At 44.8% G+C, this 26,796-nt stretch overlaps 1 protein-coding gene across 1 annotated transcript in view; it reads right to left on the bottom strand.

Moving 5' to 3' along the window:
• Positions 1-1,986: 1,986 nt before the first annotated feature.
• Positions 1,987-26,796, bottom strand: part of LOC115109595 (chromatin remodeling regulator CECR2) — a 62,284-nt gene continuing 37,474 nt past the window's right edge. The window contains 15 exon segments of the mRNA XM_029634680.2: positions 1,987-4,826; positions 4,945-5,012; positions 5,111-6,314; positions 6,317-6,955; positions 15,132-15,924; positions 16,082-16,225; positions 16,431-16,801; positions 17,313-17,439; positions 17,574-17,665; positions 17,828-17,865; positions 21,221-21,350; positions 21,997-22,153; positions 22,249-22,338; positions 26,158-26,318; positions 26,633-26,691. Coding sequence (XP_029490540.2) covers positions 4,964-5,012; positions 5,111-6,314; positions 6,317-6,955; positions 15,132-15,924; positions 16,082-16,225; positions 16,431-16,801; positions 17,313-17,439; positions 17,574-17,665; positions 17,828-17,865; positions 21,221-21,350; positions 21,997-22,153; positions 22,249-22,338; positions 26,158-26,318; positions 26,633-26,691 — 4,054 coding nt within the window. The 3' untranslated portion in view covers positions 1,987-4,826; positions 4,945-4,963.

Here is a 26,796-nt window from a genome sequence, read left to right as displayed (position 1 = left end):
CTGACTCTGGTGAGTGGAGGGACTTAGTGGATGCCAGTGGACTGGCTATGAGGTAGATTCATTTGTTGCCATCACTATACCGGTGGGGCTCACAGGCACAACATGGATATGATAAAATGGGGGGGAAGACTTCAATCTACACAGATTAATTGTTCAAAGACAAAAATCACTCACCGTGTACAGTACCAGTCAAAAGTTTGAACATACCTACTCATTCAAGGGTTTTTCTTTATATTGTAGAATAATAGTGAAGACATCAAAACTATGAACATATGGAATAATGTAGTAACCAAAAAAAGTGTTTAAATCAATATATTTCTTACATGTTTAAAAAAAAAAAATGTTTAACTCGATAAAGTCAGTTAAGAACAAATTCTTATTTACAATGACGGCCTATCCCAGCCAAACCCGGACGACGCTGGGCCAATTGTGCGCCGCTCTATGGGACTCCCAATCATGACCGGATGTGATACAGCCCTGGATTTTTTTTAGATCAAAGTAGCCACCCTTTGCCTTGATGAAAGCTTTGCATAGTCGTGGCATTCTCCCAACCAGCTTCATGAAGTAGTCAACTGGAATGCATTTCAATTAACAAGTGTGCCTTGTTAAAAGTTAGTTTGTGGAATTTCTTTCCTTCTTAATGAATTTGAGTCGATTAGTTGTCTAGGGGTGGTATACATTAGCTAGCCCATGTTCATATTATGGCAAGAACAGCTCAAATAAGCATAGAGAAACAACAGTCCATCATTACTTTAAGACATGAAGCTCAGTCAATGCAGAAAATTGTGCAGTTGCAAAAACCATCAAGTGCTATGATGAAACTGGCTCTCATAAGGACCATCACAGGAAATGAATGCCCAGAGTTAGCTCTGCTGCAGAGGACAAGTTCATTAGAGTTAACTGCACCTCAGAAATTGCAGTCCAAATAAATGCTTCAGAGTTCAAGTAAGACATCAACATCAACTGTTCAGAGGAGACCATGTGAAATCAGGCCTTCATGGTCAAAGTGCTGCAAAGAAATCACTACTAAAGTACACTAATAAGAAGATTTATTGGGCCAAGAAACACAAGCAATGGACATTAGAATGGTGGAAATCTGTCCTTTGGTCTGATGAGTTTGAGATTTTTGGTTTCAACCGAGGTGTTTTTGTGATACGCAGAGCAGGTGAACGGATGATCTCCGCATGTCTAGTTCCCACCATGAAGCATGGTGGTGTGACGGTGGGGGTGCTTTGCTGGTGACACGGTCAGTGATTTATTTAGAATTCAAGGCACACTTAACCAGCATGGCTACCAGTGCATCCTGCAGCGACACACCACCCCATCTGGTTTGCTCTTTGTGGGACTATCATTTTCTTTTCAACAGGACATTGACCCCACACACCTCCAGGCTGTGTAAGGGTTATTAGACCAAGGAGAGTGATGGAGTGCTGCATCGGATTACATGGCCTCCACAATCACCCGACCTCAACTCAATTGAGATGGTTTAGGATGAGTTGGACTGCAGAGTGAAGGAAAAACCAGGCAACAGGTGCTCAGAATATGTGGGAACTCCTTCAAGACTGATGGAAAAGCATTCCAGGTGTAACTGGTTGAGAGAATACCAAGAGTGTGCAAAGCTTTCATCAAGGCAAACGGTGGCTCACTTTGAAGAATATCACATATTTGGATTTAACACTTTTTTGGTTACTGCATGATTTCATAGTTTTGATGTCTTCTTCACTATTATTCTACAATGTAGAACATAGTAAAAATAAAGAAAACCCCTTGAATGAGTAGGTGTCCTAACTTCTGACTGGTACTGTATAGTGGCAATGACAAGAGCAACAATATTAAACAAAAAACAAACTGGAATGTCGAAAAACTAAACTATTCCAATTAGTACAAAACGGAATAGATATTTTATTTAACCCCAAACAAAGCAAACAGGTTGGCAGTGAGCAAGACCCCCCACTGTCACAAGAGGACCAAAAATAACACAGAATCTTGCAAAAACAATATTGGTTTATCAGTTTCTTCACATAAAATTAGGTTGAGGTTGTCACAATTCCAGTCATATTTTCTTGTCCTTCAAATAATTCATAAAAATACCCGTATAAAACTGTACACCCTGAGGACATATAAAAGGTTAATTGAATTGGGGAGGATGAAGCACTGACGTGAAGAAATAATCATGCATGGGTGCAATTGTGGATACAATCTTAACCGTAACGAATAGATTAATAAAACTCACCATAAAAAGGAACTACAGTGGGACTACCATGTTAGGTGTTATTTTTCGCCAAATGTATGGAATGCAATACATGGTCCAGGTTAAATGAAATGGGCTGTAAAGATGACAACATTAACATAAAAAAAGACCTTAGCATACATCAATTGTTGATTCTAACTCATGTTCACTTAGTGTGTATACCAACCAGCAGGACACATGGAAGTGTGGAAAACCATCCAACATAATTCCCTAGTTTGAGACAAGAGGTCAACTACAGTGAAGAGTTACAGTTGAAGTTGGAAGTTTACATACACTTATGTCGGTGTCATTAAAACTCGTTTTTCAACCACTCCACAAATGTATTGTTAACAAACTAGTTTTGGCAGGTCAGTTAGGACATCTACTTTGTGCATGACACAAGTAATTAATCCAACAATTGTCTACAGATTCCAGTGGGTCAGAAGTTACCATACACTAAGTTGACTGTGCCTTTAAACAGCTTGGAAAATTTCAGGAGATGTCATGGCTTTAGAAGCTTCTGATAGGCTAATTGACATCATTTCAGTCAATTAGAGGTGTACCTGTGGATGAATTTCAAGGCCGACCTTCAAACTCAGTGCCTCTTTGCTTGACATCATGGGAAAATCAAAAGAAATCAGCGAAGACCCCAGAAAAAAAAATTGTAGACCTCAAGTCTGGTTCATCCTTGGGAGCAATTTCCAACAACAGAACAACAGCAAAGGACCTTGTGAAGATGCTGGAGGAAACGGGTACAAAAGTATCTATATCCACAGTAAAAGGAGTCCTATGGCGACATAACCTGAAAGGCCGCTCAGCAAGGAAGAAGCCAATGCTCCAAAACCGCCATAAAAAAGCCAGACTACGGTTTGCAACTGCACATGGGGACAAAGATCCTATTTTTGGAGAACTGTCCTCTGGTCTGATGAATCAAAAATAGAACTGTTTGGCCATAATGACCATCGTTATGTTTAGAGGAAAAGGGGGAGGCTTGCAAGCCGAAGAACACCATCCCAACCGTGAAGCATGGAGATGGCAGCATCATGTTGTGGGGGTGCTTTGCTGCAGGAGGGACTGGTGCACTTCACAAAATAGATGGCATCATTAAGGAGGAAAATTATGTGGATATATTGAAGCAACATCTCAAGACATCAGTCAGGAAGTTAAAGCTTGGTCGCAAATGGGTCTTCCAAATGGACAATGACCCCAAGCATACTTCCAAAGTTGTGGCAAAATGGCTTAAGGACAACAAAGTCAAGGTATTGGAGTGGCCAGTACAAAGCCCTGACCTCAATCCTATAGAAAATTTGTGAGCAGAACTGAAAAAGCTTGTGCGAGCAAGGAGGCCTACAAACCTGACTCGGTTACACCAGCTCTGTCAGGAGGAATGGGCCTAACTTCACCCAACTTATTGTGGGAAGCTTGTGGAAGGCCACCCGAAACGTTAAACAATTGAAAAGGCAATGCTACCAAATACTAAATGAGTGTATGTAAACTTCTGACCAACTGGGAATGTGACGAAATAAATAAATCATTCTCTACCTTGTTCTCTATCTTATTCTGACATATCACATTCTTAAAATAAAGTAGTGATCCTAACTGACTTAAGACAGGGAATTGTTACTAGGATTAAACGTCAGGAATTGTGAAAAACTGAGTTTAAATGCATTTGGCTAAGGTGTATGTAAACTTCCAACTTCGACTAATATATATATATATATAAAACAAGCACCAACGTAAAAATTCCAAGGCCACTCCAGTATGTGTAGACTATCCCTAGTGCATAGCAGAGAAGGCTCTCTGCAGGTCTATATCTATCATTCACACATACATTCAACAAAAAGTAAACGGCAAGGCCCGTCTGTCGACAGGGTTCTGATGACGGCTTCTCTTCAGTCTTAAAGTTCCTCCTTTTCTACACCTGAGTTAAAAACGTTTGGGGAAAAACCCCCAAAGAAACAATAACATCAGCCCCCTCTTCTCATCACCGGATCCATTTTTCTCTTCTGTAGAGGTTTGGACAGGACCGAAGGGGCTGGAGGTCCATAGGAGAGCTATAGTCAGGGGAGGAGCCTTCCTCCAGACAAAACCCAATGACCAGTAGCTATGTTCAACCAGTGTGAGGCTGCAGACAGAGGAGCAGGATCTCCAGATGTTCTTGCAGGAAGGGACCAGCTGTACACACAGTCTGAACTGGAAGTCCACTGGCAGACAGAGCCATGTCTCTGCATAGAGGCAGTCTCAGTGAGGGTTCAACATGAAGCAGACAGACAGCCCGAGGGGCAAAGAACTCATTCCCTAAAGAGATTCTCAAATAAATATGTTTCCCTTGTCTGCACACACTGCATATCTTCTGTCTGATGCAGTGAGAGCAGTAGTTACTGGTGCCCCTTGACACAGACAGACAGAGAAAAGACAACGGCCAAGACTCCATTTTGAGCCGCTCCACAGCAGAGAACATCATGGTTCCAACAGCAGAGTCACATTTAAAGGCTTATGACAGGAGACACACAGGCAACCACACGGGTTATCGTCATGGATGGATGAAATGCAGGCACTGCTTTGTGTACAGGTGTTTGTTGCTTTTGTCCTTCACCTGGATTGTGGGGAAAAGGAATGAAAAAAGGAGATTAATCATTGAAACATGACAGGAATTCGGAAATATTGATTGGTGATAGCCCTTAACCCTCCGCCGCCATTGAATAATCACTCACCCTGCGCCCACAGAGTTGCTCAAACTCCCTGTTTACTGCTGGGACCACTGGGAGACATCATCTGCTGCCTACAACATTACATAGATATCAGTGACCTCCTCTTCCTAGCCATCAAAGCAAAAATAACAAATTAACAGTTAGAATCTCCAGTGTAGCTCTTTCTTACCCTGGGTGAAGGAAGTGTTCCGGCGCCAGGCCTCTCTGCTGGACCATCATGCCCTGGAAGGGGCCTCCGGCCTGGGGATGTCTGTACATGGCCATGCGGGTCTGCCCCGGGGGAAAGGGAAGGTGCTGGGGCCGGTGCAGGGCTTCCATGAGGTGGGGGTGGGGTCTCTGGGGGGCGTAGTGTCCACTGGGGTAACCTGGCTGATTGGGGTATGGAGCATGGGACATCATGTGGGGAGGCGGGGCCCCGCCCTGCTGCATCCCAGTATGCACTGCTCGGGAATCGTACAGGAAGTTGGCCACGTGAGGTGGGGGCTGGGCACTCCGGCGGCGTGCGGCAGCGTTGTGGCTGTCCAGGTCCAGGATCTCTTTGGGGCTCTCTGGCCGCTCTGAGCTCTCCTCCACCTGAGCAGGCTGATGCTTCACAGGGCTGCCGGCCTCCCTACTCTCCTTCTCCACAGATCCTCCACGGGGGCCCTCGGGCAGGGGATTGGGGGACATCAGGCTGCCCCCGGAGCCTTCAGAGCCCAGGGGGGAGCCCATGCTGCTGCCCTCCTTCAGGCGCCCATTGACGTTGGCACTAGTTGCAGGCAGGTAGGTGTTGGAGGGCATGGGGTGGCGAGGCTGGTACTGCTGCTGCCTGTGCCACTCCTCGGAGGGGTAGCCCCGCCGGATGTTGCCCGGGGGCTGGGGGTAGAAGTGTTGCTGCTGGTACTGGGGGTACATGTTAGGGTGGCCCTGGGGATGCTGCTGCTGGGCTATGTGGTATGGATAGGCAGCTCCTTGCTGGTGGTAGGTGGGGTAGCCGGCAGGGTTATGGTGGGGGTTCATGGTCTGGGGAACAGGTTGGTTCGGGTAAGGCTGTTGATTTGAAGGGGGCATGGGTTTGCCCATAGGTTGACCATAGTGCAGATGTGTTGGGCTGCCCATGCCATATTGACGCATGGCTCCATTGTCCTGGCCCTGGGAGTGGGGAGGCATGGCTGAGTTGTGACCAGGTGCCGGTCCCCTTGGCCCCTGGTTACCGGGTTGTGTCTGTTGTGCCTTGGGACTGAACGACTGTTGTTTATAAATGCCATTTGGAGGTCCAGACTTCATCATGCTGGAGTTACCAGAACTGCCTCCAGAGTCCCTCCTGCTAGTGGGCTCGCTTGGCCTCTGGTCATCTGGGCTGGGCTGGGGAGGCAACTGGGACACAGGGTGGCTGGGGGCAGGGAGGTGAGAGGTGCTGGCTGGGGTGGACCGGGGCCAGGCTGGGCCCCCTGGGGGGCGCTCTGTGGCATTCCATGCATGGAGATTGGTTGAGGAACATTCTGCGCCACATGTGGAGGTGTGTTCTGAGAGTTTTGTTGGTGGGGGTTTTGAGATCCTTGCTGTGGGGCATTTCGAGTGATGTTTTGTTGCTGTGCATTCTGGGTATTGTGTTGATGGGCGTTCTGAAGACGAGTGGCATTCTCTAGGATTTGCTGGGGGGGGCTCTGGGTAATATGCTGTGGAGGATTCTGGGAGTGAGGTGCATTGTGGGGGTGAGGAGGATGAACAATGGAAGGGTTGTTCTGATGAGGGGGAGTCTGGCTGACAGATTGTCCTCTGCTCTCCCCCTCTTGGTTGTCGTTTGTCTCTGAGCTCTGTGGGAGTCCCAGCCCAGACGCAGCCTGCTCCCGGGTCCCGCTAACCCTCTCCTGTGATCTGCCCCAGTTTGGAGCAGAGGGGCTCTGCATGCCCTGAGTGGGGCGACTGGGAGGCTCTGTGGGACGGGGGAACGAGGTGCGTTCCTGTTCAGATGGAACGGGGGTTACCAGAGCTCCTGCATGGTTGTTGGATGTTTTGGGATCTGACGTGGACCCTGTCAAGACAGATAATTTAGTGAGTGGAAGGTTGTTACAGTGAAAACAAAGTATCGATTTGTCGAACAGCATCTGAATGAATACCGCAAGACTGAGAGCGTGTCCCATTACATTTCCTGGCACAGACTCAAAATGGTCAAATTAATTGATACACAAAATTAACAAACGATCTATGATTACATTTGTAAGTGAAAAATGTTGGGTTCATCCTTCCATATCAAAACATCTTGCTAGGGTAGCTGCAGTGCTAATTTCATCAACAAAAAAAGTCACGGAAATACATTTTTCAGTGGCAATTGACCAGACTAAATAGACCCAGAGAAAAAAAAAAGAAAAAAAAAGACTAAATTATCTTTGACTAAAATCTGACTAGTACGTAGACTGGACAATAGTTTTTGGAGAGATTGAGAGCTTTTTATGACATTAGTAAAATTGTAAGGCTTTCTCATTGCAATGTTGCACTGCGGTAGTGTTGTCACAATACCAGAATTTTGACTTTGATACCAGGTTTAATATCACGATACTCGATACCAAAATAACAGTTGATAGCGAAACGATACCACGGCAAAAAATAAAAAAATACATTTAAAAAAGGTTATTAGTTAGACAGAATAACCACTGGGATATAGATTGTTTCATCGCTGCAACTCTCGAACGGGCTTGGGAGAGGCGAAGGTCGAGTCATGTAACTTCCAAAACATCACATGCCAAACCGCACCAATGTGTCGGAGGAAACACTGTCCAACCAACGACCGAGGACAAACCTGCAGGTGCCCAGCCCGCCACAAGAAGTCACTAGAGCGCAATGAGCCAAGTAAAGCACCTCCTGCCAAACCCGGACGATGCTGGGCCAATTGTGCACCACCCTATGGGATCGAATCCTGGTCTGTAGTGACGCCTCGTAGCACTGCCACTCGGGAGGCCCACAAAATCTCAACTGTTTCATTAGACCTGTGATTCAGCAAAGCGAAATAACTGATTATATAAATAGTTTAGTGCCAAAACTACATAAAAAACACCTTTAAGCTCATTTCTGAAGCTTCTATATTGCAATAGTCTACACACCATAGAAATACTATGGATTTTACACAGCATACTACGATTCCCAGAGTGCATTTCAACTCCCAAGGTGTAACGCTCCACCTAGGGCTGCTGGCTGGCTAGTGGCTACTGCTACTAATCCCAGACAAATGCAAAGTAGTCTAAATATATTGCTGTCATTGCTAAGTTGAGTGCATTTCACGTTACTTTAGGGTTGTAATCATATTATAATGCTCAGTACTCACATGAATGTCACGCTGAATAAATGTTCATGGCATTGTCACTCATAGTTATAATTTAGTTGCTAGTAGAATAGCAGTACAATGCAAATGTCATGTCTAAAATAGTTTGTCGTTTTGCCACCCAACATCCCTTGCACTGCTTTAGAACACCTTTTGCATAGTTGTTTCGGTGGGCTTGCCCTCACCATCTGCTCTGTAAGCAAAGTATTCCCAAAGTTCGCTTCTGGAGTCTGTCAGCTGCGTGCGCAAGCAGCCTGGCCAGCTTACTACTGCCCCCTTTAAGATTCAAAACAAATTACTAGACAAACTATCCTCTCAATCCGTATATGACATGAGATATTTGAAAGAAGTACTGAAAGTAACAAAAATTCTAGTAATCAAACTGTTTTTCATGTTCTAGTATTGAAAAAGGGACAAAGTTTCATGCCCAGGTCATTCACGAGTCACCTCGTTGCCTGGCAGGGTTGCCATGTCCGCGGTTTTCCGGCTAAATTGGGAGACTTTGAAAACTGTTGTGGATGAAAATGTATTTGTCGCAGGTTGTAGGTTTTTAGGCCACTTCTAAATTGCACCGTGGCCGCCATGGAATTTAAAAATAAAATTAAAAATATAATAATTTCACTTTGACCTGCTGCTGCTGACTGTCAGGCAGGCTATTGCTGAGTGTTGTTGTGGGGAGGGAGGGGAGGGAGGGGGAGTGCCGTGTGTGTGTGCGTGCGTTGAGCACAGCAATAGGCAGCTGAGTCACGTGACTGAGAGGAGAGCAGCACGCCACAGTTTCTAAACCCAGCGGCCCAACATTGCGAGACGTCCGGGGAAGCTTGCGAAACAGGCAAAGCCGGGGTTAGGTGTTTGAGAAGTCAATGAGAAAAGTGAAGAATTCTTCCTTAACAGAAATTGAATAATGTGTCCCTGAACAAAAAGAGGGGGCGTCCAGTTCTTGCTGCGAGATGTTACCCCACTCTTCCACCAAGGCACCTGCAAGTTCCCGGACATTTCTGGGGGGAATGGCCCTAGCCCTCACCCTCTGATCCAACAGGTCCCAGACGTGCTCAATGGGATTGTGATCTGGGCCCTTCGCTGGCCATGGCAGAACACTGACATTCCCGTTTTGCAGGAAATCACGCACAGAACAAGCAGTATGGCTGGTGGCATTGTCATGCTGGAGGGTCATGTCAGGATGAGCCTGCAGGAAGGGTACCTCATGAGGGAGGAGGATATCTTCCCTGTAACGCACTGCGTTGAGATTGCCTGCAATGACAACAAGCGCAGCCTGACACCACCTCAGACCTTCCACCTCCAAATTGATCCCGCTACAGAGTACAGGCCTCCGTGTAACGCTCTTTCCTTTGACGATAAACGCGAATCCGACCATCCCCCCTGGTGAGATAAAACCGTGACTCATCAGTGAAGAGCACTTTTTGCCAGTCCTGTCTAGTCCAGCGACAGTGGGTTTGTGCCCATAGGCGACGTTGTTGCCGGTGATGTCCGGTGAGGACCTGCCTTACAACAGGCCTACAAGCACTCAGTCCAGCCTCTCTCAGCATATTGCGGACAGTCTGAGCACTGATGGAGGGATTGTGCGTTCCTGGTGTAACTCCGGCAGTTGTTGTTGCCATCCTGTACCTGTCCCGCAGGTGTGATGTTAGGATGTACCAATCCTGTGCAGGTGTTGTTAAACGTTGTCTGCCACTGCGAGGACGATCACCTGTCCGTTCTGCAGCGTGGTCTTTCACGGAATCCAAACCGGCAAATGTATTTTGTCCCCCTACACCGGTCGTGATCACGACACGCAGGTTAAAATATCAAAACAAACTGAACCAATTACATTAATTTGGGGACAGGTCGAAAAGCATTAAACATTTATGGCAATATAGCTAGTTAGCTTGCTGTTGCTAGCCAATTTGTCCTGGGATATAAACATTAGGTTGTTATTTTACCTGAAATGCACAAGGTCCTCTACTCCCACAATTAATCCACACATAAAACGGTCAACCGAATCGTTTCTAGTCATCTCTCCTCCTTCCAGGCTTTTTCATATTTGAACTTGTATGGTGATTGGCATCTCAACTTTAATAGTATTACCACGACAACCGGCAACACAATTCATCTTTCAATCACCCACTTAGGTATAACCAATGAGGAGATGGCACATGGGTACCTGCTTCAATAAACCAATGAGGAGATGGGAGAGGCAGGACTTGCAGCGCAATCTGCATCAGAAAAAGGAATGACTTCTATTTTAGCCCTTGGCAACGCAGATGCTCGTTGACACGTGCGAGCAGATTCCTACATTTATTTTGCCACGCACGTGACGTGAGCGGTGTAGTCAGGGTATTAGGCGCCTCACAGTACGGACATTGCAATTTATTGCCCTGGCCACATATGCAGTCCTCATGCCTCCTTGCAGCATGCCTAAGCACGTTCACGCAGATGAGCAGGGACCCTGGGCATCCTTCTTTTGGTGTTTTTCAGTGTCAGTAGAAAGGCCTCTTTAGTGTCTTACGTTTTCATAACTGTGACCTTAATTGCCTACCGTCTGTAAGCTGTTGGTGTCTTAACGACCGTTCCACAGGTGCATGTTCATTAATTGTTTATGGTTCATTGAACAAGCATGGAAAACAGTGTTTAAACCATTTACAATTAAGATATGTGAAGTTAATTGGATTTTTATGAATTATCTTTGACAGGGTACTGAAAAAGGGACGTTTCTTTTTTTGCTGAGTTTATATATAAACACACACACACAATCAGATAATAACAGATTGATAATGCTAGCTAGTTAGGTTGCAGTAAACTATCAGACAGAATTTTGATTAGGCCTACAATACAGTTACAATATGTGAAGGGGCAGGGCTCCAGACTGCTACCATTTAGTTGCCTTTTGCAACCCTTTGACTTGGCTGTGCGAGTTACATTTTTAATTGGTTGCGTCAGTGCGAGCTGAACAGTCATTATGTCTACATGACCACCTCACTCCAAAGTTGTAAAACATCCTAATTTCTGTCTGTTAAAACAATAAAGTGCATTATCCTCATAATTCCTGTAATGAGTGTCTGCCCAGCCCCTAGGCCTGTTTGGCTGGGGCCTACTGCTGTGATGAGTGAGCCACTTGGTGCGCTTAGTTAGGGAAGAAAAGGCTTCCGATTGTATAACACTTCAAAATCTAATTGTGGGAAATACATAGCTTTGGAAGCAACTACTGTTGTTCTCAGCTTTCTGTGGGTAGGATTTGTATTTGTCATCTCTTAATATTGAGCTCAATATCAACTATTTTACAACCAAGATATCTGATATGGCTTTAAGATATGAACCGCAAACTGCACAATAGCAATTGTGCGTGCATAGGGTAGAAGGCTACAACTTCAAAGTTCTTTTAGGACATTAAATGTACTGTTAGATTAATACAGCACTACTAGTAGTGGGTATTATATTTAGCATTAGCGATCTAGCTGTGTTTAGAGTTCTCACTTCCTCATGTGGTGAATTAGCCCCAAAATAAATGTTCCTATGATAAAGTGCATGTAAAGATGTAGCTATATCTCTATTGAACAATAAAATTATGAACTTTCTGGAGCCCTACTTTAACAGTAAAATATAACAACACCTTACTGTCAACCCACAATTCATGACAATCATTGGGTTAGTTTGCAGATAAAAATACATTGAATCATGCATTTTCTATTGTTTGATGCTGTGGAAAAATATGGTGCCACCAAATCATGGGCTGGTGCCCAAAAAAAAAAACGGAAAAAGTTAGTGCCACCAGGGGAAAATGTTAATCTGGAGCCCTGTCAAGGGGTGTGATTTTTTAACCTGGTGCAGAGTAATGTGTTCTTCTGCTAATTTAGCTGTTGGGAATAGAATCATAAAATAGAATGTCATGTGGAAAAATATGTTAGTTAGACAAGGCTATGTATACAAGTCAGTGACTTATGTTTACTACAGGTTAATGAGGCATTACAAATGTGATATGACTAAAATTAAAGGGCATTTATAGTTGACTAAAATGTCCTACTGTTTTCATTATTTTCACAACTAGACAATCATTATTCAAATTACACAAATGTGACACTTAAACTTGCAATATGTTACTTTTTGGGCAACCTGACCAAATTCAAATAGAAATGTGGGTTATAGATTGGTTATTCACATTGAAAGCAAGTCAAAGAAGCGGTAGATCTGTTCTATGTGCACTATTTTTATGCTTCCTGTTAACTTCCGGTTTTGCATCCTTTACTTTCAGTTTTGTACACTACCTTCAAACTAGAAGACGACCGATTATGATTTTTCAAAGCCGGAGGACCAAAAAAGCCGATGCCGATTTAATCGGCCGATTTAAATTTTATTTTATTTATATATATATATATATTTTTTTTTTTGTAATAATGACAATTACAACACTGAATTAACACTTATTTTAACTTAATATAAAACATCAATAAAATACATTTAGCCTCAAATAAATAATGAAACATGTTCAATTTGGTTTAAATAATGCAAAAACAAAAATTGTTGGTGAAGAAAGTAATATGTGCCATGTAAAATGTGTGCCATGTAAAAAAGCTAAAGCTAGTTTAAATTCCTTGCTCAGAACATGAGAACATATGAAAGTTGGTGGTTCCTTTTAACATGCGACTTCAATTTTCCAAGGTAAAAGATTTTAGGTTGTAGTTAATATAGTATTTATAGGACCATTTCTCTCTATACCATTTGCATTTCATATACCTTTGACTATTGGATGTTCTTATAGGCACTATAGTATTGCCAGTGGAACAGTATAGCTTCCGTCCCCCTCCTCGCCCCTACCTGGGCCCGAACCAGGAACACATAGACAACAGCCACACTCGACGCATCGTTACCCATCGCTCCACAAAAGCCACGGCCCTTGCAGCGCAAGGGGAATAACTACTCCAAATCTAAAAGCGAGTGACGTTTGAAACAGTATTAGCGCACACCCAGCTAACTAGCTAGCCATTTCACATTGGTTACACCAGCCATTAGGCTGATAGGCTTGAAGCCATAAACAGCGCTGTGCTTGCGAAGAGCTGCTGGCAAAACACACGAAAGTGCTGTTTGAATGAATGATTACGGGCCTGCTGCTGCTCAGTCAGACTGCTCTATCAAATCAGACTTAATTAATTATAACATAATAACACACAGAAATACGAGCCTTTGGTCATTAATATGATCGAATCCAGAAATTATCATTTCGAAAACAAAACGTTTATTATTTCAGTGAAATACGGAACCGTTCGGTATTTTATCTAACGGGTGGCATCCCCAAGTCTAAATATTCTTGTTACATTGCACAACCTTCAATGTATGTCATAATTACATAAAATTCTGGCAAATTAGTTCGCAATGAGCCTGGCAGCCCAAACTGTTGCATATACTCTGACTCTGCGTGCAATGAACGCAAGAGAAATGACAATTTCACCTGGTTAATATTGCCTGCTAAACTGGATCAGTTGTTATAACTAGTGATTATGATTGATTGTTTTTTATAAGGTAAGTTTAATGCTAGCTAGCAATTTACCTTAGCTTCTACTACATTTGCGTAACAGGCAGACTACTCGTGGAGTGCAATGGTTAGAGCGTTGGACTCGTTAACTGTGCGGTTGCAAGATTGAAACCCCTGAGCTGACAAGGTGAAAATCTGTCGTTCTGCCCCTGAACAAGGCAGTTAACCCACAGTTCCTAGGTAGTCATTGAAAATAAGAATGTGTTCTTAACTGACTTGCCTAGTTAAATAAAAAAGGTATAATTTTTTTAAAATAAAAAAATAATCAGAAATCGGCGCCCAAAAATACCGATTGTTACGAAAACTTGAAATCGGACCCAATTAATCGGCCATTCCGATTAATCGGTCGACCTCTACTTCAAACAGCTGAAAATACAATATTGTTGGTTATGGAAAAGACATTTCACAGCGGTTGAGATGGTACATTTATTCTTTCCCTCCCCTCCCGGAGGACCTAAGCCCTGGGACCATGCCTCAGGACTACCTGGCCTGATGACTCCTTGCTGTCCCCAGTCCACCTGGTTGTGCTGCTGCTACAGTTTCAACTGTTCTGCCTGTCTGTCCTGCGGATATGGAACCCTGACCCGCTGTCTCTAACTTTGAATGCTCTGCTATGAAAAGCCAACTGACATTTACTCCCGAGGTGCTGACCTGTTGCACCCTCTAAAACCACTGATGATGATTATACCCTGCTGGTCATCTACGAACGTTTGAACATCTTGGCCATGTAAGATTATAATCTCAACCCGGCACAACCAGAAGAGGACTGGCCACCCCTCAGAGCCTGGTTCCTATCTAGGTTTGTTGCTAGGTTCTTGCCTTTCTAGGGAGTTTTTCCTAGCCACCGTGCTTCTACATCTGTATTGCTTGCTGTTCGGGGTTTTAGGCTGGAACCTAGCACTAATAGCATTTTGTGACATCGGCTGATGTAAAAAGGGCTTCATGAATTTGATTGATTCTTTACACTATCCTTGCTTGTTTTATCACAAACTGAAATTAGGCGAGCTATTCAAATATTTGCAACTAGCAAATGGAGGAGCGATTTCTGCATAGTGCATCTTTAATACTATTTTAGTCTAAATGACTAGACTAAATTTTTTTTTAAAAAGACTGATAAAATGAACACTGCTGCAGTGTGATGACATGTCATCTCTCAAAGCAAGTCACGAGACACTCCATTAAACTGGTCAATATTTAATTTGTCACTTCCTGTGAAAAACAGTTATCGCATTGTTGAGGGGAGTTGAGGGGTTTGCTTATGAAATATAGACTAAATGACAGAAAAGTCCTGAATTAAAATGTTTTAAAAAGGTCAATTTTCATAAAGTTAGCAAGGCAGAGCTCTAAAGCAGAGAAGGTCATTCCTACCTTTTGGCTTCAAATCTGCGTGATGGGCAGCCTGGCTGTCCGGGCCATTGTCTCTGGCAGGACGCAGCAGCTGAATTTCAGGGGGAGGGTGGTACTGCGAGGGGTGAGTTGGGGCGCTGCCAACACCCTGTAGGGGCTGCTGCTGGAAGTTGCCCATGTCCTGGTGAGAGGAGCCAGCAGAGAGTCCGGTGGAGGAGGCAGACAGCTGCTGCAGGGCAATCATCTCTGGGCTCTCCAGCATGGAGGCCAGACACTGCCTGGAGTCCTGATGAGGCATGGGGGTCCGCAGGGCCATGGGTCCATTGGGATGAGAGGGGTACCCTCCGGGGCCCCCAGGCTGCTCTGGCCAGGGTTTGGGGCCCATGGGACGAGGACCCCCGGGGTTATAAGAGAGCTGCTGGTGGTTAGCCATATTTTGCACTTTTTTCCCAGGTCCACTGGGCCTCTCCTGGCCTTGGTGGTTCATCCCTGGCCACATGTTAGGAGGCATGCCCATGCCTGGATGGTAGGCTGGGTAGTTGTGTCGTGGTGGGACGTCAGGCCCGGGGTAGCAGTTCCCTCCGGGGTGTAGGGGGTGGCCGTTGGTGCGCTGGCGGGACAAGTACATGCTGCTGTCGGGCATGGGGGTGCAGAGGCCCCCAGACTGGAGGGCCACGGGACGGGGGCCCAGTGAGGGACCATGGGTGGGACCCATGTAGGGGTGCTGCTGCCGGTGGTGCTGTGGCTCAAGAGGCCGGCCATCAGGCCCCATTTGGTATCCATGGCCAACGTGGTGTCCATCACGCATGTGTGGCTGGAATACAACATCTATTAGTATGTGCATAGCAGCAAATATAAAGTCAACTGACAGATCAGAAACACACAAAACATTGTGCGAGTACAGCAGATACTGGATAGCTCAGAATTAAATATGTGAAACCTCCTTCGATTGTTTTCTGAGCTGATCTCACCTGCATGCTGTAATGTTGAGGCATGTGATGAGCATTGGGATCCCCAGGCCGGGGCATGTGTCCCTGTCCAGGGTAGGCGTAGCCGGGGTCCATCCTCTGGCCGTACATGTGTGGGCCGTGGGGATTAGGGGGGTGCTGGAGCTGCTGCAGAATGGATGACAGTTCAACATCTCATGTCTAAAATGTAATGCATTCATTTGTCTTCATCTAGAACTACCTTTTAGCTCCTCTGTAAAAAGGGGGAAAAACCCTTGATGCTTTCTCTTCATTCACTACCAACTCCTACTAAAGCAGTAAAATATACTTTCTCCTATGTGAAATATTGTTTTTGACATGCATGGCCAGCTACCTGCTGTGCTGGGTAGTAAAGGTTCCCAGGATGGGGTTGTCCATGAGGTATGCCATGGGGGTGTGGGGGTCCATTGGCCCAGTGGGGGGGAGGGGGTGGCTGTGCTGGCTTATTCCCCTCCTCCTCCATTGGGGTGCTGCCCTTGCCCCCTGGATGTGTCCGTTTGCGTGAGGCCTGCTCTGTGGCTCGGATCAAGCTTTCTGGCCCTGCCTGTTTGTTGCCTTTGCTTCGCCTTTTCTCCTTGCGGTCTCTCTCACGGTCCTCGCCGCTCACGTGGAACTCCTCGTCCGTGTCGCCGTCCTCCGACGGGAAGTGCTTCAGTAGCGCCCGGCTGAAACAACGCTCCAGGGATTCTGCCATGATGCTGTACTCTGCAGAAAAACACAAGCACCATGAGTATTATCTGCATGCCACGCACACAGACACACACTCGTCTGTTGTGGGGCCAGGCGATGTTGACCCCAGCGTTGGCCGGCAGGTTGACCTGTTCAGAGGGCCTTGGTGTGGTTGACCCCTAGCCCCCATGCCTCTCCCTTGGGAGTGCATTCAGATGGATGGATGGCTCCAGACAGGGCGCTTAACTAGGGGCTAGAATGTCTCTCTGGCAAGCAGGCAGGATGCTGCAGGGCCTGATGCACAGCTCAATCACTCCCCATTCATCACTGTCACACAGAGCCACATTAGAGCTCTCCCCCAAAGCAGCCATTCTCCCCTCCTCTCCACCACGTGCACTTAGTCAAATTGATCTCGCTCATATTCATAAATCAAGTCTAAAGTCAACCCAAAAACCATTTGCACAAGCTAGAGGCATTTTTGGGACATTAGAAATTTGACAAAAAATAACAAAATTATAGATCAAAATTAAGAGGTGTGTGTATTTACCGCTGTCTTCCCCATTGTACTCGATGCAGTTTTCAAATATGAGCTTCATGTCAGACACAAACTCTTCCTTGGCAATATACTCCCCTTCATTCAGCTTAGTCTCGATGGTGGATAGGTCCATCGGAGTCTGAGGAAAAATCAGGGCAAACATAAATGACTACTTGTGGAATTGACGACCTCAAATTACATTTACAAAAACTTGTATAACTGAGGTATCTGTCATTTGACAGTTTGGAACCTTCCTTTTCACTGTGAGCTCACCTGAATGACTGCATTATAGTTGGGGGCATAGGATTCATCCACAGGCTCCAAGAAGGGCCAGGCATCTTTGTGGGCTCTCAGGGCCTCCAACACTGTGGGGAGAGCAAAAAGAGAGGAGGAGGACCAAGGCAGTTGGAGTCAGAACAGAGGAAATCTCCTGGCTCGCTGTCCAGAAAAATGTGCAGGTCGATATGCTTTACACATGCAGACATTATACAGTGATGATTGCATAGATGACAGGTCATATACATTACCTTTGTACAACGCCGTATAATCATCATCAATTTCATAGCTGCAATAAAAGATTGAGAAAATGTTCAAAACAAATGCACTCATTTATTATAATAACTGGGTCACTGTACGGGTAACCAATTGCCATCTTAAATAGATATGCCCCTAACACAGATACTCCTGCTTTCATGTTGAAAATGATAACCCTGTTCAATGAGAATTGTTTCGAACTTTGGAGTGCTGGCTGGCTGATTTTAATTGTACCCTCAACTCAACTCTGGACAAAAATCATCAAGTCCCGACAACAAACACTAGATCGACAAAAAACTCTTACTAAAGAGATGGGACTGACAGATATCTGGAGATAGACTAATAGCTATTTTATGGATTATACATACTAATCCAATGTCCATAACAACTACTCTCGTATAGATTAAATTTTTATGCCAAAGATTTTCATAAATTCTACCACTTGTCCAATCCGACCCATAGCGCTTTCAGATCACGCCGTTGTCCGCCTCCGCTTTGACCTCTGTAAAAACATCCCGAGGTCAAAAGAGCTGGAAATTCAACACCTCCATGTTATCAAACAAAGCATTCCATACATTTGGTCACTACATGGCTAGACAACTACACACAAGACAACAAAGACTATCCTGTTCCCCTGGCCAAAATGTGGGACTCTGCCAAATCCGCACTAAGAGGTCATCTAACTCCATATGCTTCCTCTAAGAAAGAAATCAACGGAAACACAGGTTAGACGTTGAGAGGGAGCTTTAACGCTGCGAAAAAGTACATAAACAATCTCCAGACAGCACCTCTTGGAGTCAACTTAAAGCAGCCAGAGCCAAACTAAACTTGATCAAATAAAAAAAGTGATCTTTACTAAACAAACACCATGAGTATAGCAATAAGTATATCAGATTGATTGCATACCAACTGAAAAAAAAAGAAGTCAGAGCCATCCAAACAGCAGATGACAAAGTCCCATATGATCCAAATAAGACAAATTTAACTTTTACCGCAAATGATATACTTCTGAGAGAAAACATGCAGAACTCTATTCCTTCCTAGAGGGAATCTCAATACCAAAACGATCAGAGACCGACCAAGAAGATAAACTCCCCCTTCATTCCCGAGGTCGTCCTACAGGCAATTATCTCCATGCCACCTAACAAGTCCCTAGGCCCAGATGGATTTCCCAGAGACTTCTACAAAGCTTTTTGGCCCCAGCTTAGCCCTATTTTCATGCCAATGCTGGATGATTTTTGCAAAAACGGTACTCTCCCAGACTATGTACACAGCCCTCATTACAGTTCTGCTATAAAAGACAAGGAGCCTCTATCCTGATCGTCCTTCCGGACCAGAAGCTTGTTGGATTGACTACAAAATAATTACCAAATTGCTGGCCAAAAGACTAAACACTCTTCTTCCCAAAATAATAAAAGATGACTATCATCTTCTGATAACATTCACCGTCTTTTTATATTATTGATCAAGTAAACACACAGAAGACCCCTGTCCTGCTGGCATCACTGGATGCTGAGAAGGCGTTCGACAGGATGGAGTGGAACTTTCTGTTCTCAGTCTTAGAAAAGTTCAATATGGGCCCAAACTTCATTAAATGGATTAGGTCCCTATATTCTCATCCAAATGCCATGGTGTCTACTAACGGTCGGAACTCTGACAGATTCCCTTTGGGATGTGGCACAAGACAAGGGATGCTCGATGTCCCCCCTGCTCTACTTGTTGGGGGCGGAGTTGATAAGGAGCAATCCAAGTATTATGGGGGTTTCTGCAGGCGGCCTTCAGCACAATATTTCGCTCTACGCGGATGTAGTCTTGCTCTACTTATTCAACCCTGAGAAATCCCTCCCTCCCATTTCAGACAATTGCTCAGTACAGCAAGTTCAGGATATAAGATACATTTGAACAAGTCCATTGTTTGCCCCCTCATTCTTACACTGACCAGCTCTATGAAGACACACTGTCCATTCCAATGTAAAACAAAGGTGTTTCCATACCATGGAATCTTTGTTTTGTAACGCCAGATCTCCAAACCTGGATCTCCCTCCCAATTAGCTTAGGTCGGAAGATTCAATGTTAACCGTATGAACATCCTCCCTAGATTTAACTATTTATTTCAGATGCTCAAATTCAGATGCCCAGTTTCTTCTCTTTTTTAAAAACCGACCAACACATCACCAAATGTATATGGGGCAATAAAAAAAACAATGATCAAGTTCTCCACTCTATCAAAACCTGAATCTAAGGGTGGTCTTTACCTTCAATTGTACTACTGGTCTGCCCTAATCCTCAACATCCTAACATGGATCACAGACGGACAAGATTCAACGTGGATTCAGATAGAGGCCCAATCCTGTGGTTCATTGCCCCTAAGCTCAATTATATTCATTAATAACTTTAGTGAAGTGGGCAACATACCCAAAACCCTTGTGATTTATACCATCCTAATAGCATGGAATGACTAAGAAATGCCTTGGCATTCCCTCCCAGATATGCTCCCACTCACCTATAGTGTACAACCCAGACTTGCCAAAAGCCCTGAGCGAATCCAACTTTCATCTTTGGCATCCTCTATGGATCAGGACCTTATCCGGCCTGTTTCATCAGAACCCAACTACTCTGAAATCCTTTTAAGAGCTATGCAGTGAATTCAATGTGCCAAGATCCATTTTTGTTGTTGAGATCTTCAAATTAGACACATCATTTTATTACACCCCAGCGAGACTCCTTAGAATGAATACAGACATTTCTCCTGATTGTAAAATATGTACCATGGATGTATTCGAGCTGAAGAGAGATAACAAAATTTTGGCAATCTATACATACTGCTGCACATAAAACAGATGTACAGTTTGATATGACCCTGTCTCCATCTTCTTAATGCCCAGCAGGACTGTGTTCTTGATCCAGACAGGGAAAATTTGTTTATGACTATCATATAGTTTGCTAAAAGAATTGTTTTTAAATCCTACGGTGGGCTTCTAATTCTTCTCACATTTAAAACGTGAATTGACCAGATTGACTTTCTTCCTCTTGAAAAGCTCACTTATGACATCCGCAAGAGACAGCCCAAGTTTGATAGACTCTGGTCTCCAATACTGAACTATATTTCAAATTGGACAGAGTGAATGGGGCGATTAAGGAAATGTGTGTGTGTGTGTGTATTTACACATATTGTGTAAGGTGCTGTAAAACAAATGATTTGTTTGTCGTCTCAGCTAAAGCTGAAATAGCTAACATGTATTTTATTATGTTACTTATGTCTGCCACATCTGTGAATGTGGAATGCGTTTTGTTTGTTGATTGGAAAAACAAGTACATTTAACAAATATTCACTGTCCATAAATTATCAGTACTCTAGTGTCGAGTAGTAGTGTGTGGCTCTTTACAACTCTTTTGTCCTGCGGGAGCGTCGAATGGGTGAGTGGGGCTCCAGGTGCAGCAGTTCGGGGGGCAGTTCCTTCCCCTGGGATATCAACCAGGCCTTCTCCTCACGCAGTTTCCGCCGCAGCGCTCGCTCTGAGGGAAACAGCAGAACACAGGAACCACAATTAATTACACACAACAGCAGCAGAATAAGGGATTGTACTTTACTACAGTTGCAAGGCCACCTGTTGGCCATCCGGCCGCCTGCTGGTGCACAGAGTCAATAAAAACCAGGCCGAACAACATGAGACTGAAGGAGTTCAGAGAAGAAGAGTGATTCATTGACCATCCTTTAGCAGGCTTAGCTGATAGGAGAAAAAAAAAGGCGAGAACAGAAAGGAACACTATCTCTCAACATGAAAGGATGTGGGCTGCCGCCCGCCTGCTGTGCAGATTAGAAAATGTTGGAGGGTGGATTCCAACTGCTCTGATCCACCAGAGACCAGGCAGCCCAGCCCGGTCCCACTGTTAATCTATAATACATTAATGAGGGTCCTTCACCAGTTAATTAACCCTTGACAGGTGACATCAGAAGGACTCCTGTGATTCAAAGGGCTATATATTCCCACTCACTCTCAGCCCAATACGTGTAATATATTGCAATATATCATTCACAACCAGGGCAATAGATCATTCAATGGTACAGGCAATACAAATGCAGAGGTGTGTGCGGGGTTGGCCGTCTTTCAGAATCCACCCGGAGCCCCACCCTGCCCCATAACCCAGCTCCACTACTCACCTTCCACAGCTTGGAGTCTCTCCAGCTCCTCTCTCTGGCGCTCCTCCTGCAGCAGCAGCTCCTCTTCTCGTCTCTGCTCCATCAGCAGGGCCTGCCTGTCCATGTCCTCATCCTTCTGTTTCTGCTGCTCCCTATTGGCTATGGCCTGCAGCGTGTCCTGGACACAAACAGGAAACCATCAGTCCACTGGGTCTCACAGGAGACTGGACATACACTAAGAACGATAAATTACACACGCGCAGCTGGTCTCACCTCTTCCTCTTGGCTCATGCGTTTCTCAGAGAGCCGGTAAGAGCTGCGTACTGGGGTGGGGTCCAGCAGCCTCTGCTTCTGCTCATTCACCTGCAGAGGCAAAATAATCAAGATTAAAAACACAGTGGTTTCATTATTCACACAAAAATCACACTTAGTCGCTTTGATCAAGCATCCACGGGAGCTAATAGCCAAGCAGGCCCCGGGAATCCTCTGTTGTCTTCCAGCAGAGCTGTGAGGAGAGAAGGGGTGATCCAGGCTCTGCTCCTCCTCCCCCGACAACCCCCCCCCCACCCCCCCTTTAAATCCCACCCACCCTGCTACCCCTCTCCTAGTGGGTCACTGACTAACCAAACAAATCAAACCCCTCCATGCTCCCTGTGGCAATCACACGTAACGATTTCAACTAAAAGCTGGGGGAGCGGGCGGTAACGTGTGTGTGCAAACTGACCACAGCATTGCCACAGTCCATAATGTAGAAATTAGTAAGAAAGTTACATACTTAATATGAGCAGCAGAATTGGTTGCAGAATACAAACCACAACATGGAAGAAAAAAAAGAAGCAGGAAGCTGCAGTCAGAGCAGAACCCTTTGGGCCAGGCAGTATCTATGTCAGAGAACGCAGTCCAAAAGGTATGGTTGTTTCCAAGAGCATGGGGGTAACGGAGTCTGGTACTTTGGATGTTATGGGAAACAAGATGGATGCCTGCCTCCTGGGCTGCACCACCTCCTGTGCCTTTTGTTTCTGTGGTGTCATTTGTTATGTTTTATATTCTTTGAGGAAAAATGTAGTTACTACGACTGTGATGTGGTTCTGTCACCTAGTTACCTTAAGATGAATGCACTAACTAAGTAACGCTGGAGAAAGAAAAGTGTCTGCTAAATGACTCAAATGTAAATGCTTCCCGTCAGGACGGGCCCTGTGAACCCCAACAAGAGGCCCTTTCCCCCTCTGTAGAGTTTTGCCTGCCAGCAGCATGGGGACGTGTTAGATAGCTGCCTTGCTCTTCCTCCACTGGGCCAGTGGTGGCCACCACCAAAGGGGCTGTCAAAGTGCTGAATGTGCTACAGCTCCCATCCCCCAGTCTTGTCTCTCTGCACCGGCATGTCCCGGGGCTCCTCTGCCCTGCCTCTGCTCTGTGCATTACCCACAGCACTTAATCGCACACAGGAGATGGACTGCCTCTGGTGTCGCCACTTAAGTCGACAATCCTGCAGCACAGCAGGTCGTCAATCAAGTGGCTCCATCCCGCCTCAAGGTGAGTGCCTGCCTCCCGTCAGCGCCCTGCGAAATGGCTGTGACAGCCAGGGCTATGGACGGGAGCTGGAGGTCTCCATGGCTGTGTGCGCATTCATACAATAATGCTGCGAAAGCACACACACATCCCAGATGCCTGCTCTGTACTGCCAGAGCCTGCATCCAGTGGGAATGTTCAGCAGCTTGAGACCTGTGAATATGTCCAGATAGATAACAGCCAGGCAGGCATGCTGGTCGTGAAGGACAGATCACCATCGGATGACCATTAGAGAATGACCCCATGCCGACAGAATGGACAAAACTTTTGACCGTCACAGTCCACAAGGACAGGCAGGCTGTGTTGGGTATCTATCGGACCCGATCACAGGGATGGCTTACGCGAGAGGTCCCGTTGATCACTACAGAATTACGTAAATCTGAATTCAGTTTGTGTTAATGCATAATAAGGCTTGTGTCGACGTGCCTGGACATGCACTTAATAAGCTAGCTAAGCAGATCGCCATGTGACCTGTTGGCAAAGATTACAATAACTAACCCTTTCATCTGTGGTGTTAGTTCGGTAGCTAAACATGGTGCTAAGATATCAGATAAGAGCTAATGGCCAACGTAGCTAGCTAAAGTTAACTGGTTATCATTTTTCGGCAACAAGTCATCTGCTGATCTGACCAGCCACAATCATAACTGTAAATTGACAATTGATAGTTGGAGTAGATGATTGCCATAACAGGAAAAGTGTTCAAAAATGCCTAATTAAAAGGTTGGCAATAGGTTTAGCTCCCTAAGAGTCTTTCTTCATGTTATGGACCACGATAGCTGTAGATCAGCGTGCGTGTGTTTTTTCACTTTTCAAACTATGGGCAGATTGGAGTCATTCACTGATCAGCAAAAACAATATCAGTAACTCAATGCACACACTCCTATTGAATATGCATTCACCTATATTGCGAGTAGGCCGATGCATTTTAAACTTACCCAGCTAATTAAGAGATTTACCATTCAAATACAATTATTACCATAATGTTGTTAAGTAGTTTGGTAAAAACAAAGTCAAATGTGTTGTTTTATTTAAAAATGCATGCATTAATGACTTTTTGTCAAATGTTTTTATTTAACCTTTTGCGTGTAGGGGGCAGTATTTTCGTTTTTGGCAAAAAAAAAAAAACGTACCCATTTGAAACGGCCTATTTCTCAGCTCCGGAAACTAGAATATGCATATAATTGTCAGATTAGGATAGAAAACACTAAAGTTTCCAAAACTGTAAAAATATTGTCTGTGAGTATAACAGAACTGATATTGCAGGAGGAAAATCCAATCAGGAAGTGCCTCTTATTTTGAAACCTCGCTGTTCCTATGCATGCCTATCCTCCATTTAAAGGGATATCAACCAGATTCCCTTTTCTATGGCTTCCCTAAGGTGTCAGTCTTTAGACATAGTTTCAGGCTTTTATTTTGAAAAATTAGCGTGAAAGATCACATTGCGTAAGTGGATAGGTGGGGGCTCTCAGAGTGAGTTTTGCGCTACAGAGTAAAGCGGCCATTGCTTCTTGATATATTATCGAAAATATATTTTAAAAACAACCTGAGGATCGATTATAAAAAACGTTTGACATGTTTGTGGACATTATGGATATTATTTGGAATATACGTCTGCGTTGTCGTGACCGCACTTTCCTGTGGATTTCTGAACATAACGCGACAAACCAACGGAGGTATTTTGGGTATAAAAATAATCTTTATGGAACAAAAGGAACATTTATTGTGTAACTGGGAGTCTCGTGAGTGAAAACATCCGAAGATCAAAGGTAAACGATTAATTTGATTGCTTTTCTGATTTTCGTGACCTAGCTACTTAATGCTTAGTGTACATAATGTTTTGTTATGCTATCAATAAACTTACAAACGCATGGATTGCTTTCGCTGTCAAGCATAATTTCAAAATCTGAGACGACAGGTGGACTAACAAAAGGCTAAGCTGTGTTTTGCAATATTGCACTTGTGATTTCATGAATATGAATATTTTTTTGTAATATTATTTGACTGTGGGGCTATGCTATTCAGCGGTTGCTGACGAAAATGATCCCGCTAATGGGATGGGTAGCGTCAAGAAGTTAATGATATCGACGTAAAATATTGACCTAAAATATCATCCATCGGCTTCCTTGGTATCAGCACAAACAAACAAAAAATCTATATTGGTCCTGCTCTACTGTCTAGCTATGTATACTCAAAAGATAAATTAGTATGCAATGTATTAAAAAGGGCAGAGTTTGAACAGTTAAAACAGTGTCAACAATCTCAGAGGCGACTCATTCCGCAGAAGAAAAACCATGCGACAAATGAGCACTCCCAGCCTCGACCGTCACTCCAGCAGAAACTGCACACAGGGCCACAGATGAGAGAGAGACTGGACAGTCCAGCTTTGGGCCCGGGGCTCAGAAGCTAGTGTTCTGGTCAAGCAGAGACCAGTCTGCCTCCACACACCTGCAGCCGCACCATACAGCCTCCATTTCCCAATTCCTCCTGGAGGCAGCCATTTGAGACACTATGCCCTTACAGAGCACATCAGCTGACTGAGTCAGTGTCTGAATGAAGATTGATGGGTTGAGAAGGGGAGGGGGAAGGAGGAGACTAAGAAGAGAGCTGACTGACCTTGTGCTCGATCATGCTGCTGATCTCAGGGAGGAAGTTCTGGCTGATGATGCGGTAGAGGTGGCGGTCCTGGGGGGACGTTTTGTCTCTGATGCTCTCGGCCAGACTGGCCCACTGCTCCTCCGTGTCACACATCAAGGACCAGGCACCGCGTTCCCGGTCTGGACGGACGGACAGACAACATCATGGCCAATATACTCCGGACTCTGACATTGCTCATTCTGATATTGCTCATTCTGAGGGGGAGGGGATGTGTATGGTCATTGTATTAACTAGATATGACTGCACTGTTGAAGCTAGAAAAATAAGCATTTCGCTGCACCTGTGATGTACATAGATTTCTATATGTTAAGACCAATAAACTTCAATTTTTTATATACATTTTTTTTTATACAAGTCTCAATCGTAAGCATCAATATCAGAAGTTGGAGTCGATCTAGATAGATGTTTCTGATAGCTCTGCCTTTTTTCTCACCTGTGCCCGAGTGTAGACCTTCCAGTCCATTCTCCTTCTTCACTTCACTCTCCACCTCACTGAAAAAACAACAGGCCAGCCCATTCAGTATTTACCATCCACTCCAAAGCATTGCATGAACAAGGTCTGGGGAATAAAGGTGGTGAACGTCTCTGGAGACGTTT

The sequence above is a fragment of the Oncorhynchus nerka genome, linkage group LG25, assembly GCF_034236695.1.
Source record: "Oncorhynchus nerka isolate Pitt River linkage group LG25, Oner_Uvic_2.0, whole genome shotgun sequence".
Classification (NCBI taxonomy): Eukaryota; Metazoa; Chordata; class Actinopteri; order Salmoniformes; family Salmonidae; genus Oncorhynchus; species Oncorhynchus nerka.
Note: the sequence above shows the minus strand (reverse complement) of the source record. Positions and strands in the feature narration are given on the sequence as shown.